The sequence below is a fragment of the Galeopterus variegatus genome, unplaced genomic scaffold (genome assembly GCF_000696425.1).
Source record: "Galeopterus variegatus unplaced genomic scaffold, G_variegatus-3.0.2 Scaffold333, whole genome shotgun sequence".
Lineage (NCBI taxonomy): Eukaryota > Metazoa > Chordata > Mammalia > Dermoptera > Cynocephalidae > Galeopterus > Galeopterus variegatus.
In genome coordinates, this window is record NW_007726444.1 from 448,083 (window position 1) to 463,956 (window position 15,874).

The 15,874-nt window shown below is 42.5% G+C and overlaps 1 protein-coding gene across 1 annotated transcript in view; it reads left to right on the forward strand.

The window, feature by feature from the left end:
- The window catches only part of HOMER2 (homer homolog 2 (Drosophila)), a 37,969-nt gene that overhangs the window by 12,222 nt on the left and 9,873 nt on the right, over positions 1 to 15,874 (forward strand). Inside the window, exons 2-4 of the mRNA XM_008567589.1 lie at positions 2,007 to 2,138; positions 11,091 to 11,183; positions 15,768 to 15,874. Coding sequence (XP_008565811.1) covers positions 2,037 to 2,138; positions 11,091 to 11,183; positions 15,768 to 15,874 — 302 coding nt within the window. The 5' untranslated portion in view covers positions 2,007 to 2,036. The remainder of the gene's footprint in view (positions 1 to 2,006; positions 2,139 to 11,090; positions 11,184 to 15,767) is intronic.

The window sequence follows — 15,874 nt, forward strand, 5'->3', positions numbered from 1 at the left end:
AGAGACATGGTGATGGAGAGAAGGGGAAAGGATCACATGGGTATTTAGGAAGTAGAGTGGATAGGATTTATTACAGCCTTTTTCTGAGAAATTTTTTAATTTACCGATCCGTTGCTGGACACGGAAAAAAAAAGAATATTTACTTAGATTGCTATTGTTTCCTGCTCAGATTATCAAAAACTATTTGATGAGGAAGTAGCCAGTGGTATATGCCACCCTTGCCCTTAAGTAAACATTCAAGAATCCTTTACTTCCAAAGGTATTTTTTCTGAGTATTTCGTACTCTTAGGGCTTTGTATTAGTCAGGGCTCTCCAGTGAGACAGAGTCAATAGGATATGTTATAATTATATGAGAGGGATTTATTAGGGGAATTAGCTCACGTGACTATGAAGAAAAGTCCCACGACAGGCCGTCTATAACCCAGATGCCGGTAGCCTGGCTCAGTCCGAGTCCAAAGGCCGCAGAACCAGGGAAGCTGATGGTGTTCTTAGTGTAAGTTCTGGAACCCAAAAGCTGAAGATTCTCCAGCTCTGATGTCCATGGACAGGAGAGAAAAGTATATCCCAACTCCAGCGGATGGAGAGAGCTTCACCTCTTTCCTCTGTCTTTTGTTCTCTCCGGACCCCCAGCGGATTGGATGTTTCCCACCCCCACTGAGGGTGGGTCTTTCACACCCAGGCCACTCAGACTCTCATACTAATCTCTGCTCATGGACACACCTGAAAAGATTGCTTTACCAGGTTTCTCAGCATTCCTTCATCTAACCAAGTTGACACCTAGAATTAACCTTCACAAGCTTCCAGGGATTTCTGCCAGAGTCAGCCTGTTGTTGATATTTTATAACATTTATCAATTGTTTCATGCTTATTTACATGTGTCTACCTGCTTCCTCCCTACCTCCAACTTGAAGACCAGGAATCTTGACTCATTCATCCTTATCTTTGGTTAGCAGAATGCCTGGCATACAGCAAATGCTCAGTAAATGTTTGTCAAATGAATGAATGTACCATGTGCTGGATATCATCCTTCTGCCTCTGCAGATCCAATTTCTACCCTTCTTCCCCCTGCTCTGGTCCCTGAGAGACTGACCTGTGGATGATGTCATTGTGCTCCTGAGCCCTCTGGCTTCCGGTTGGGTTTGGCCAATGGCAAGTAGAAATCAGAGGGAGGGAGTCGAGGGTGTTTGTTCCCCTGTGAGGTCACCATGTGCTCACTGTCTCTCAACAGAAGGTCACCTCTCTGTTCAAGGCAGCCTGCTCTACGTGACTCTCTCCTTCCGGGTTCTGTAGCCTCTCCAACTCTTTATTCTTTAGGTCACAGAGTGGTGACAGCTAGCAGCAGGCTCCTGCACCATCCCTCACAGTTTTCTTATACCCCACTCACAACTGTATAATTAGTCTCTTTGTAAATTAACCCTGTACAAATTATCCTAACTGGAGTGTACATACTCATTCCCATTGTGAAGCAGCATGCCCCAATTGCTTATGGAGATTTTAAATTATTTGATGTGGACACCAGGGCTCCAGGTGATTAGAAAAGCTACCTGTAGCTCAGTTGGTTACAGCATGGTGTTCTAACACCAAGGTCAAGGGTTCAGATCTCCACACTGGCCAGACGTTATTAAAAAAAAAAAAGGCACCTAGTACAGTTCTTCAGAGAATGGGTGACATAGCTAGCCAGTAAGCATGGCAGCTTTGGGGAAGTAAATAGCAGTTTTAGAAACTATTTTCTTCTTATTCTCTTCTTAGGAGAGACTCTCCTGCTGATAATGTATAAGGTTTTATTTTAAACTGACTGTGCTAAGTCTCTGAAATGGTCCCTTTTCATGGTTGTGTATCTCACTCAGCATGGAAGGTGCCAAAACAACTCAGGACCAAATGTAACAGCGCACAGGAGCATGCTCATGCTCTAGGTGCTGGCTTTGCCAGCAGAAGACTTTTTAAGGAGTGACCCCTGCGTCTAATTCAGTGTTTACATTTCTACTCTTTGGGCTGTTTTTCTGCAGGTGATCATAAACAGCACAATCACACCAAATATGACTTTCACCAAAACGTCACAGAAGTTTGGGCAGTGGGCCGACAGCAGAGCCAACACAGTGTTTGGTCTGGGATTTTCCTCCGAGCAGCAGCTAACAAAGGTAATGTGCTCTTTCCACAGTACAGTATATAACATGTGGACGCTGCGCTCATTCAGTAATTGCCCACCGAGGGATGGAGCGGTGCCCTTGGTGAACAGGATTCCTTTCTGGTTTTTGATTTCACCCCTTCTGGCCTGGCAGGGCTGCCAAAGCAGTTGCCCTTTCGAAATGCCAGGCTCCTTGAAGTTGTTTGGGGAAGGGAAATTAAGACCTAACAAAAATGCTTCTTTAGGGCCTGAAATTGCAGCGTGAGAAAGCAACGTGGCCAGTCTATCCTTCCCCACAGGGGTCAGCTGCTGTGCACAGCAGCATCAGTGTACACATGGAGGGGTTGGCCTGTTTGCTGAAATCAGGTTGACTGGATTTTTGGAACTCTGAGAATAAGGTGACTTTCCTATGTGAGGGAACAGTTGGAGTTTATTATCATAGGACGTCCAAGGAAGAGGCTGTATTCCTGCTGCCAGCAGTGAATCTTGATGAAATAAACTTGTTACATCTTTCAAAGGATGGCACAATTTGTCTCTGAGAGCCATCCATGTTGGGGACTCTCGGGTTTGAGCCCATAGAGGGAGGGAATGAGGTAATGCTTAATAAGGGTTCTTAACCGGGAGTCCCTACACCCCTTTAAATGACACACAGTGTTTTGTGTGTATATGTGTCATTGTTTTAGGGAGAGGTTTCATAGCTTTGATTCCATTCTCCAGGGGTCTGGGACACACCTGTGGATGGTTAGAAAGGTGTGGAGGAGCAGATCATGGCCGACCACAGTGACAAAAATTTGGGAAAATGACTTAGAGAACCTCAGGATCTGAGGGAACAAACTGATCGCCTCTGAGAGACCTTACTCAGCAATTCGAAAGGGTCTAAAAGCCTCTTTTAGGAGAATAAGTTTCTTTTAGGGGGGTAGAAAAGCCCTGTGTAGGTATTAAGAATATTTTGGTTGAAAGTAAGATTGACTAGTTTACATGACACAGGAATTTGTCAGAAGAATGTCAGAGTGTCTCAAGAAATCCAAGGGAGAGCTGAAAATTCAGGCCTCAGAAAGGGCTGGAGCCCGACCAGCTTCTAGAAACGTGGTTCTAGGAGTTGTTTTTCTCAAGACCGTTGCCATGAACGTCTGAACAACTGGCTGGCAAGTCTGTCCTAGGCACTGAGGATGCAAAGACATGGTCCCTGTTCCCAGGGAGCTTCACAAAATTCCAGATTCTTGGAGAATTGGCAGAGTTGCCTAGTACAAACACGATGCTTGGGGTTTCATGTGTATACTGAGGACCATTTTCAAAGAGGGGGGAATTAGGGTGAGTCAGGAAGCCTTCCTGACAGGAGCCTGCTAATTTGCAATGTCCATCTGTCCATGCACACACATGCACGCATGTACACACACACACACACACACACACACACACACACTTCTAAGGAGGCCCCCATCTCACAGATCCAGACATTCTACACCCAGTCACAAATGAACTCCCTAATGGTGACAGCCCATAGACTATTCTCTGAATCCCAGAGTTCTTCCATGAGGACTCCATTCCCTTAGAAGCCTGAGAGACCCAGAATGGCCTGGGGGAACTCTGAGTGCCACTTTCACGCCACTCACCCACAGAAGCACTTTTTCCTGGGTGCTAAAACCTCCCGATCACCAGGTCCCAGAAACATGGGGCAGGAAACAAAAATCTCGAGGGTAGGTCATTAGCTATAATTATGGGAGATATCCTCCCCATCCCCAATCCCTCAGTTCCTGGGCTTGTGTATGATGACTCTGGAACGTGTGACATCCCAGCAAGCACAAGCACAGCGGAGCTCTGCAAGGCCTGCTGCTTCTGGCTGATAAGCTACACGAGAGAACCTGAGAATCCTGCGGCAATTAGATGCTTGCCTCACTTCCTTTGCAGAGAAGTGAGTTATCAGCAGACTCACCTGGTTTGAAGCAGTGATGTGTGGCATAGAAAGCATTAGGTAAATCTGTGGATGGTGGGGCTGGCAGAGGCTTGGCAGTTCATAGTAAGTGTCTGTTCTAGTGAGAAGTCACTGCTTCCTCTGGAAGAAGGGGCTCAGTGTAATCAGTTTTCACCAGGGAGTTGGCTGGTCAATTAGGGATGTGATGCTCAGGGTGGGTTACTGAGTTGGCAGCTGGACGCTTAGCAGTGCCAGATGTCAGGGTGGCTGTGGAGAGTGGGAGTATGTGTTTCCAAGGGCATGCGGCACCTTTTTCCTGGCACCATGGCCAGTGTGTCTGTAAGTCTTTTGAGCAAGCACCAGGCTGCGTGGAGGAGGTGAATGGGTGTTTGGAATCCATAGAGCAGCCCTTCCTGCCACCTAGTTTGAAGGATTCTCTTTTGCTACAAAGCGTGGTGACTTCTAAAGAAAATTCATGTGGAACGTGATTCTTTTCAGGCTCTGGTTCCATTTGGGCCCATTAACATGGCTATTTCCCAAATCTTTGTGACCAGCTATCCTACTTTGTTTCTTTCCGGTCCCTACCCACGCAGCTATGCCCTTAACTATTTCACCAGGGTCAGTGTGGATCCCGAGATCCAAGCCACGTCTCCTGTGCACATGGCACAATGAGGTGTTCCAAAGGCATACCCACAGGGAGCAGGATTTCCCTTTTCCATTGTCCTCGCGACGACAGGAGAAGCACAAGCGAAACCACGGCTGTGTGTGATGTGTGGGACACTGCAGACAGTTCGCTGTTGACAGTGCCCAGGTGTTTGGGGGTGGGGAAGGCTGCTAGAGACCAGCCCTGGGAAGGCCTTGTAGGTCAAGCTGGGGTTTCTGTACTCTGTTCTATGACCTGAGAAGGATTTTATGGCCCAGAAGGAGAATGATCAGATTGACATTTTAGGTAGACTTTTTTTCTGGCAGCAAGTCAGATGAGATTGTTGTAGTCCAGGGTAGAGCTGATGAGGGGTGGAGTAAAAGTTGGAGAGATTTTAGAAATGTGGAGGAGCTAAACTGGCAGAATGTGGTGAGCAGATAAGGCAGGCAGAGACTCCGGGGTGAGGATGGGTGGACGATGGTGCCCCCATGTCTGAGGTGGGGAACAGGAAAGCAGAAGCAAGTGTGATGGTGACTTGTTGAAGGGACGATTCACTGGAACCTCTGTCTGATGTGGCCAGTGGCAGTTGTGTGGCTTCTCCCTGCCTGGTGGGGCAGGGGCTGGTGTGAGAGCACACTCCCACATACTGCCTGGTGGCCCCTTCCCGCACCTGCCTCATATCCAGGCGAGTAGGGCTGGAAGCCTCAGGCCCCCGGGGAAGCTTCTGTCAGAGACGGGGTCCTGGCCAGGCCCCTCTTGGTCACGTGCTTGTGGTGCCACCCAGGGCCAGAAGTTCTTCTGTAGAGAGAATCACTCACAGCTGCCTGGAACAATTTCTTCAATCTTTGGAGGAATCGAAGTAGCCAGGAAGGAGGAAGGGGGAAAGTTTCTGTGCATAGAATGGAAAGAAGGGAGAACTCCATACAAAAACAAGAACAAGTTGTTCAAGTTCAATTCCTTGTGCCTCTGAGAACTGAAGAGACCTTGAGCTGTGCCTGCTTCCAGGCGTGGCCACTTCTAATTTTTCCCAGACAGAAGAAAATGTCCTACCATTAAGGAGGAGTGCCCCAGCTTCCTGTGTCACTCAGTCTCTGGCAGTGCAGGAGTCCCTGCTCTGTGACTGTGATCTGCCATTGTCACAGAGGCTTCTCAGTAAGCCCTCAGATGTCCCCTTTGTCCAGAATGTCTCAAATCAACTTATCCGCTTCTCTTTGAAGGGGACGATTAACCACACACTGATAAATTACCATGAAGTGAGGCTGGCAGTCTCGACAAGTGGCAATTAGCTAGCTCAGAAGAAACTTGGACCTACAGTGTTCCCAAGGAGTGTGCTGAGGGGACAGCTGTGGCTAAGTATTCCTGAGCAGAACTTCCCAGAGCAGCCACCCACAGACCTGTCGGGGAATTGGTAATCAAACACTGTAACTAGGCTAAAGAAAGGAACACCGGTGTGGACATTTTTATTTAAGAACACTTCATATATACTTCTCTCTCTACCCCCTAGGAGGAAAATAGTTACCTTGGTCTTTACTGGTTATAAGGATCACTTCACAACCACAGTCCCCAGAGTATTGCAGGGAGAGTTTCTGCTCTTTAGACAGGCTTTCTAAAAACAATAGAAGCTGTGTATCCCCAGAAGTAAACTGGGGCTCTTGTCTGCCCACTGGAGAGACAATACCTCAGCCTGCTGAAGAATGCTGAAAAGGGATTTGAAAGTTCTGATAAAAAGAAGAGCTTCTGACAAGAGACCAGTATGAGAACGAGCCAGTTTTTAAAGTTTGGATTCTTTCTGGCGTCTGGCCTGACGTCATCACTGTTCTAAGTTCGGCTCCGTCTCATTCATCACAGACAGAAGGAAACACATTCTGCCACGAAGGGGGAGCAACCCAGGATGGGGTCGCTAGTGCTCCATGGTTGATCCGTCTACACCCTGATACACATCTGACATTTGATGTCAACCCATCTCAGTGATTTCATCTGTAATTGGAATTTGTCCTCGTGCACTTCAAACTCAGTGTAGTTGTCCTGTCTCAACAACATTATCCTACTTTTCTGTCTCCTGATTTAAGGGCCAATTTTTTTTTTTTGACGATATTAATCATTCTTTTGATAGGTTTTAGTTAGAATGATGTTGGCTGCAAGCAACAGAGAACCTAATCACAGTGCTTAAATAAAGAGGGTCACCCTTCTCATTCAGAAGAGCGGTCCCTAGGCAGGTGGCTGCTGGCATTGGTACAATGGCTCAGTGGTGTTGGGTCCACGGGTTCTGTGTAGCTTCTTCTCGTTTGTTTCTTTTTTCTTTTATGGCCTTTCTCTCATGGTGATGAGATGGCTTCTCAGGCTCTATCCATCACATCTGCATTCATGGCAAGAGGAGGAGGTAGAAGGGTGACAGCATAGCACTTCCTTTGGAAACTGCCCTGGCAGACTTCTTCTTGGGTACCATTGTCAGCTCTGGGTCCCTAGGACACCATCCCTCCTTACCCCCCCCAAAAAAACCCACAGGGAAGTGGGTCGCCATGATCCGCTTAGATCAGCTCTTATTCTCTAGCACCTAGGAAATCTCCTGCTCCAGATAAATTTGAGATTCTGTTAATGAAGGGAAAAGAAAAAAATAGATTTTGAATAAGCAAACAGTATTGTCTGCCATAGGTCTTCAATGGCTAAGGCCAAAAAATGCCACAAATAAAATCAACCAGTAATAGCCTCTCATTTTCTGTCATGATAGTGATGATGAGGATTTTGATTAAAATTATTACCACAACTTTAAAAACTGCAGAAAACAACCTTAATAAATAAAAACATGAGGATTTGGCAACATATTTCAGAAACCTTTGTGGTTTGGGCCGGCCTGTGGCTCACTCGGGAGAGTGTGGTGCTGATAACACCAAGGCCACGGGTTCGGATCCCATATGGGAATGGCTGGTTCGCTCACTTGGGAGAGTGTGGTGCTGACAACACCAAGTCAAGGGTTAAGATCCCCTTGCCGGTCATCTTTTAAAAAAAAAAAAAAAAAGAAAGAAACCTTTGTGGTTTGAATATCCTTTGATCCTTGAGTTTCATTTACAGGAATCTATTCTAAGGAAATAGTTGTAACTGAGTAAAAAGATGTACCTACAAGGGTTTTTCTTACAGCATCATTTATAACAACAAGCAAAAAAAAAAAAGAGAGAGAAAGAGAAACAACTTAAACATCCAGCAGTAGGAAATTGGTTAAATAAACTCCAGTATCTTCTTCAGAGTAATACTGTGTGGCAATTAAGATAATGTAGTGGAAGATCATATAATTGCATGGAAGTATTAAAGTCCTATTGTTAATTTCAAAAGAAGCTATAAATTAAGATGTACAATATTATTTCATTTTTTTGGAGTTATGTGAAATGAATGCATATATACAGAAAGAAAAATATCAAGAGGTTATATGGTTAGCGCTTAACTCTGGGTGATGGGACAATAGGTTTTAAAAAATATTTTTTTCTAAACTGTATCTTTCAAATTTACAAACGTGTGCTTTTTCTCATAAGGGGGAAATATTAGAAAACTTCAGACTCGGAGGGAGGGGACTTTTCACCAAAGGACAATCATTTTGTGCCTTTCTCGACTGGTGCTTTTCTTCTAACAGTTGGAGGCTGTGAGAGGAAACCTCCCCGTCATTCTCCCGGGCTCTCTGGATTGCTTCCAGTTTTTTATTATTGCAGATAATGCTAGAATTAACATCTTTATATTGAAGGCCTTTTTCATATTCTCAATTATTTTCACAAAATAGTTTCCCAGAAGTGATACCACTGGGTCAGTAGGTGTGAACATTTTTTTCACTCATAAAACACATTTCCAAATTGCTTCTCAGTGGGGCTGTACCAGTGCACAATGCTACCGGAAGTGACTTGCCAGCTCTGGGTATCATAATTGTCTTTAGTGTTTGCTAATCTAGCAGGCAAAGAATGGGACCTCATTATTTCAATTTGTGTTTCCAGTAAAGCTGAATGATCTTTTCTATAAGCTGTTTAGTTACTGTATTTTTTTATTCATGAATTTTGCCATTTATCTTTTGTGGTTTTCATATTTTCCTTTTCGGTTTATACAGACTCTTTCTGTACTGAAGATAATAGCCCCTTTTCTGTTGTACTAGCCTAGCTATAGATATATTCCTCAAGCTGTTGTTTCCCTTCTTGTTTAGTTTTTTTCCTTTTATACTCAAAAATTTTAAATTGTTATATAGTCAAGTCTGTCGCTTTTGTAATTTTTTTTTTATCTCTTCTAGGTTTAAAATATTACCCTCCCACCCATCAAGCAGAAGTTTGATGAATATTCAATTCTGTTTGCATTCGTATTCTTTGAGATTTGATTTTTTAAAAAATACCCTTTAACTCATCAATAATTTGTCATGCTACTGGTTTGTGGTAAGGATTTAAATTCATTTCCCCCCAGATTACTAAAGTTACCTCAATCATCGTATGTTGAATAATCTTCCACGTTAATTCATGATTCCTCCTTTGTCATAAGCTAATTTTTATGTAAATGGTAGAGCCCCTTCCTCACCTGTTCGTTCTGTTCCATCATACACCTGCCATGTCTTTTTAAATAATTATTTTAAATGTATCTGATAAGGCTTATCCTACTTCATTATAGTTTAAGCTTACTTTGTGAAATTTTCATTTTGATTCTCACCCGTTTGAATATAAACCAGATCTTCCACAGACTCAGAGTTTGAGGACAGGAACCAAGTCTTTGACTTGATTTTTTTTTTCTTTCTAAGTAGGCGGGAATGTGCAAGCCAGAACCCAGAGTTCATTTATTCTCTGAACAGAATTATCTGTGCCTGCTTTCTGCCAGGTGGGGGAGGGGAGCAAAGAGGAATGGGGTGGACCCTGCCTGCAAGGAGATCACAACATGATGTTTTCACTTGAGGGGTCCCTGAAAAGGAGGAGCAGTAGGGGGGCTTTATCCATCCCTGCTGGACCTCACATGTTTTAAGCAACAGGTAGTGTAATTTCCCCTGACAGCTTTTCTGTGGTTAAATATGAAGCCTCAGGACTGCGGCTTTATTTACAGGGCTTACAGGAGCAATACAGGCCAGAACAGAAAGGCTGACCTCTTCTGTTAGACTGGGGCGCCGGGTTCACCAGCATCTGTTATCTGGCAAGATTTCCCAAAGCAGACAGCTGTTATCACATTGCGAATATACTCAGAGGACAGACTTTGCTCAGAAATAAATGAGTTCTCAGCACGACACACAGAACTGTAGGTAGTCTTGCAACTTTCTAGCTTTTTTTGTTTCTCAGCAATCACATTTAGCTCTCTCTTGCTTTGGAATTCCAGCATTATCTATCACAGTCTGTTCTCTATTCAAACAATGTATTTGCTGATTAAAATCCAAGGCCTAGGGCTAGCTGGTTAACTCACTTGGTTAGAGGATGGGGCTGATAACACCAAGGGTGAGTGTTCATCCTGGTACCAGCCAGCCACCCAAAAAAATAAAGTCAAATCCGTGGCCTTGTCAAGGACTATAAGCCAGTGGCTGATATGAATCCTATATATTGAATGTTTTTATTATGGAAATATTAAAACATTGAAAAGTAGAGGGCATATAGTATAATGAACACCCATATATACATCACCTACACTTAACAGTTGTTAAGATTTTGCCACATTTCTTCACCTATTTTATTGTTGCCATTGAAGTACTTTGGAGTAAATTACAGACGTCAAGAGATTTCACCCTAAATATTTAGTATTCATCTCTTTAAAAAATGACATTTCCAACATAACCACAACATCACTAGCACTTATAACAAAATTAATAAAAATTTCTTGATATCATCTAATATCCAGTCCATGTTTAAATTTCTCCAGTTGTGCCCCAGAAGTTTTTTGTAGTTGATCTGTTCAAAACAAGATCCAATCGTAGGCTACATGTTACATTTTACTACCTTGTCTTTTAAAATCTAGAACAGCTCCCTCCTCCCAACTTTTGGGGTGTTTTTATTTTTCATGATATTGACTTATAAGAATTCTTGGATCTTTTCAGTATGTGCTGTGAAGTTTTTCATGGATTCGTTCTGTGGTATAGCTAAATTTCTCTTGTTGCTTTTGCATTAGTTATGTTAACCTGAGGTTTTTGTTTGGTTTTAATACTTCATCATCAAACTAGCTTCAGTAGCTTAGAAATTGGTTCAGGTCTGACCTTGGCCAATAGTGTTTACTGGAAAAAGCATTCCTTATATTCATTTCTTTTTAATATCAAATAAAATTCTGGATTTACAGAGAATTTATTGGCTTAAAATAGATGCAAAATAATGAAGGTGGGTTCTGAGTATCAGCCATGAATAATATTAATCAAAACCTTAATAACTAAAACAAACAAACAAACAAACAAACAAAAGACCTTAATAACTATTCTTCATATTCAGTTTGCAGAGAAATTCCAGGAGGTGAAAGAAGCTGCCAGAGTAGCCAGAGACAAGTCCCAGGAGAAAACGGAGACCTCGAGTAATCATTCCCAAGTAAGTCATTTGTCCATAAAACATATCCAGGTGTGACCAGGGATTGAGATTCTTCGTTCCTTGTTACTTTAGGCCAGAAGTAGGGGATTTTAGCAGTCAGACATTTAGAAGGCTTTTTCATCCGTTAGCCTGCTCACAGTGAGGTGGATGTGACATGTTTTGGAATTTTTCAGGATGTGGCACTGTATTTTTGACAGACAACAGTTGATGAGATTTGAGTTAATGTATGTCCCCGGCCCCTGAAGACATTTTGCAGTCACCATGTTTAAATGCCGTGGCAGGGCAGCGTGTCTCCTTGCCGTGTTGGGAAGTGAGTTCTGTATGTACTATGCCCATCAGCAGATGCATGTACCTTGTGCGAATGAGGAAGAAAACTTGATGCCAGAGAGCCCTTCTGTCTTTCTTCCTATTTTAACAGAAGTCAGGTAGGAGATGGTATTTTAACAACACTGTGTTAGGCAGAGGAGATCTGGCTTTGCCAAAAATTAAGCAGTGTGCCTACTTCAAAGTGTGATAATTGACTGAAAAGGACCTCTTTGAACCTGACATAAAAATATCAGCATTGCTGATGTCTAGATTGGTGTAGGTGGTGGTGGGGAAAGGCTTGACCTTGTGACAAGGTTATATGTAGAGAGACAGGGAAAGGGAGACTTCAGGAGCAAAGATTCAGGGTCAGGAATAAGCATGGATGTATGAGGGTACTTCACATAGTTCGTGGGAAAATAGAAGTAAAAGATAATATGAATCTTTCCATGAATGTTTTGAAGTACCCTCATACTAGCAAGACTGCAGGAGTCTGCCTGGCTGGGGCTGAGGTGTGCTGTGGGAAGCATGTAGATGTGCTGGAGATACTGTGAATTCTTTATTAGAGGGTAGTTTATTATTTATTAGCTGTTTAATTATTTATTACAGGTTGAGTATCTTTTATCCGAAATGGTGGGAACCAGAAGTGTTTCGGATTTCGGATTTTTTTCAGATTCTAGAATACTTGCATGTACATAACAAGATATCTTGGGGCTGGGAACCAAGTCTAAACACGAAACTCATTTATCTTTCATATATACCCTATACATGTAGCCTAAAGATAATTTTCTACAGTATTTTAAGTAATTTTGCATAAGAAACAAAGTTTTGACCGCAACCACATACATGAGGTCACGTATGGAATTTTCTGCTTGTGATGTCATGTTGTGCTCAAAATATTTCAGACTTTGGAGCATTTCAGATTTTGGATTTTCAGATTTGGGATGCTCAGCCTGTATTGGGCAGTTGCTGGACACTGGAGGTGTCTGAAGACTGTTGATCTGGAATTGTCATGAGGGTTTCATGCAGGTGGTAAGGAGGCTGTGTGGTGGAGAATGGCTGGGCCAGGGCGGCCACAGGGCAAAGAAAGAAGGGGCAGATGTAGGGAACAGCTCATAGGAAGACAACCAGGAGGTCTGGGCATCAGGAGCAGTCAAGATCGGCACTCTAGACTTGACCATCAGCCTCACAGAAGAGACGGCTGAAGCCTTGGGTGCACCAAGCAGCAATGGGGAGATGAGGGCAGAAGCTAGAGCCCTGGGAAGTGAGCCCTGTAATAGGAATGGAGCCAGCAAGAAAAGCAGAGGAGAAATTTCCGCATCACTGAGCCCCCAAGGAAGATGCACACTCAGCACATCAGTGCTCAGAGAGAGGGGGAGAGAATGCTGAGTGGGACCTGGGCTTGTGGGCTGCTGCGCTGGTCCTCAGGGCGGGAGATTTGGTGCTGGGGTGTTCCACAAAGGCAGACCTATGTCTGTCTTGAGTTATATTCCCAGCACCTTATCCTGGAATCATCATAAAAAAGATGCCTCATATGGATGCATAGAAATGAATGTTAGAATTCAGGTGGACAGGAATGTTCCAGAATCTTTCTAAATAATCATTAATATAATCTAAGTGATACTATTAATTTTTATACACTGATTAATTTTTATACACTGAGTAACTACTGAGGATCTGTAAAAGTGAACATCCAAAATGATCCATGGTCTAGAAAGTTTTTAACAATACCATCTGGCCGCCTCTTAGCTCACCTGGTTAGATGGTGCTATTTACACCCTGGTCATGTATTCGGATCCCCTTACCAACCAGCCACCAAAAAAACAAACAAACGGGCCGGCCCGGTGGTGCACTGGAGAGTGCGCCGCTTGGGAGCGCGGCGGCGCTCCCACCGAGGGTTCGGATCCCACGTGGAGACCGGTTCCCGCTCACTGGCTGAGCGCGGTGCGGGCGCAACACCGAGGGTTGCGATCCCGTTGCCGGTCCCCGGTACGGGCGCGACACCGAGGGTTGCGATCCCATTACTGGTCAGTAAAAAAGACAAAAAAGGAAAAAACAAACAAACAAACAAAACCCGTCTTTTTCTGAATATCACATATTATATTGATATTTCTAAACTTTAATATCTGAATTTATCTGTATAAGGTTTTATTTTAATGTTTGTTCCCCCCAAGTATTTTAAACCTTAAAAAAATCAAGTATACCCAGTAAATTGTGATTTTATATGTATTAATTGTGTAGAAGTGGGTTTTTGTCTCTAAGCTTTAGTTTTTATTTACCCTTCCTGATATTTCTCCAGGTATAGAGATCATTGTACATTTTTTTTATCTTTATTAGAATTAACACTTTGACCAAGTTTTCCAAATTGTTGAAGATTTAAACAACCTAATTACAAAAACACTTAATGTAGGGTTTTTTGTCACCCCCACAAAAAAATTTATAAAATTTGTAAACGGAATACATGTTTTTTGTAGAAATAAAAAAATTGTAGAAATAAAAAAAGATGAGAACTCTGAGTTAAAAAAGGGAATAAAAATCACCTGCTCTTTCACAGCTTGAAGACATTTTGTTAGTATTTTGGTGTGTATCTTTCTAATATAGTTTTCCAGTATACTTCTTATGTTACCCTTCTTAACCTTTTTAAAGAATTTTTATGTCACCATCATTTCCTTATGTTTTCAGATATTTCTTTCCAAAATTGCTTTCATGGCTAAACAGTATTTCCAGTATTTGTACTATCACAACTTATTCCATTAACCTCCTATAATTTTAGACTTATCTTGTTTTTAATATTTTATTAACGTAAATGCCCTTGTACATCATTGTGCATTTGATGGTTTCCACAGAACAAATTCTTGACATGGAGATACTGGGTTAAAAAGATAGGGACATTTTAAAGCTTTTGATGCATACTGCAAACAGCCTACAGAAATGTACAACCTGACTCCCACCAGCAGTGAATAAGGCTTTGTCCTCCCACATCCTCACAACAAAGCTTTGTTGTGTATTTGACAGATGAAAAAATGTATCTTACTGGCATCCTTTCATTTTGTATTTCTTTACTAGTGAGATTAATTTTTTAATTTATTGATTGTATGCATTTCTTCTTTTATAAATACCAATTAAAAAAAGTTAATGTGTTCATCTTTTTTTGTGTTGATTTCCAAGAGCTTTATTTTTTAACAGGAAAAATGTTGAACATATATGAAGCTAGGCAGCATTGTATAATGAATCTCTGTGTACCCACAGGTCAGCTTTTACAGGAATTTATGATGGTACTGGCAAGCCACCCCCCACCCCCGAAAAAGAAATTTACAACCAATTGTTTTATCTGTGCCCTACCACTGCAAACCCCTCCCCCATATTTTAAAGCAAATCCCAGATGTCTTCTCATTTTATCCATAAATATTTTAGTATGTAGCTCTAAAAGATGAGAACTCTAAGAGTTTTTCAACATATGAAAGGTATTAACATTTTGTTTTAAATATGTGCTGCAAGTATTTTTTCCCCAGGTTTTTGTTTGCATTTTAATTTTGTTTGTGACATTTTTTTGCAATGCAGAAATTTAAAATTAGTCAAATTTATACTTTATTCCCTTCTGGTTCCCTCCTTTGCCTTTATGCTTATTGGTGGCTAAATAAGATCTTTCTAAGACCTTATCCAACACCAGATGAGATTTCACCTCCATGTGGTATGACTTATTACAGAAAACACTTCAGAATATTCGTAACAACGCTAAATAGTAAGGGAGACCACAAACATCCATATCTGGTTCCTGGTTTTTTTAATGACTAGTTAGTTGATGTAACTCTCCATAGCCCCGGGATCTTTAAGTTGTCTCATCGTCTAGTGCTTTTTCTTCTGCCCCCATTCACTATTTCTTGTTTCTTGTTGTTTATGACAATCCCTCCTCCCCTGTAACTTCTGTCTCATTGTATTTAAGGAGACCAGGTGTCCAATCTTGGTAGGTTTTTCTACAAGGTTTGAGTAAAAAGGCTCTGAGCAGGGGTCCCAGGTGTTCTCTCGTCCGCAGAGTGCGCAGGCTTGATGAACTCCTTGCGGGCCTTCAGGGCCTTGTCTTTGTTGTTGATGGCCTTTGCTAGCTGTTTTTACTTGTTAGTCTTGGCTGTGTTCAGGTTGGATGTGTTGGTTCATCCACACGCATAAACACATAGTTTCTCATTGTGCCTAATGTGCTGCCAATGTGAGGACGAGCAATAAAGTGTGAAGATAATTCACTCTGGCCAGGAATCTGGGTGTGAAACCCCATCTCCTACTCAGGCATCCAGTGTCAATGGGACGGATGACGAAAAAGCCTCTCACGTGGGTCCAGCTGACACACACCTCAAGTCTGAGAATGACAAGCTGAAGATTGCTTTGACACAGAG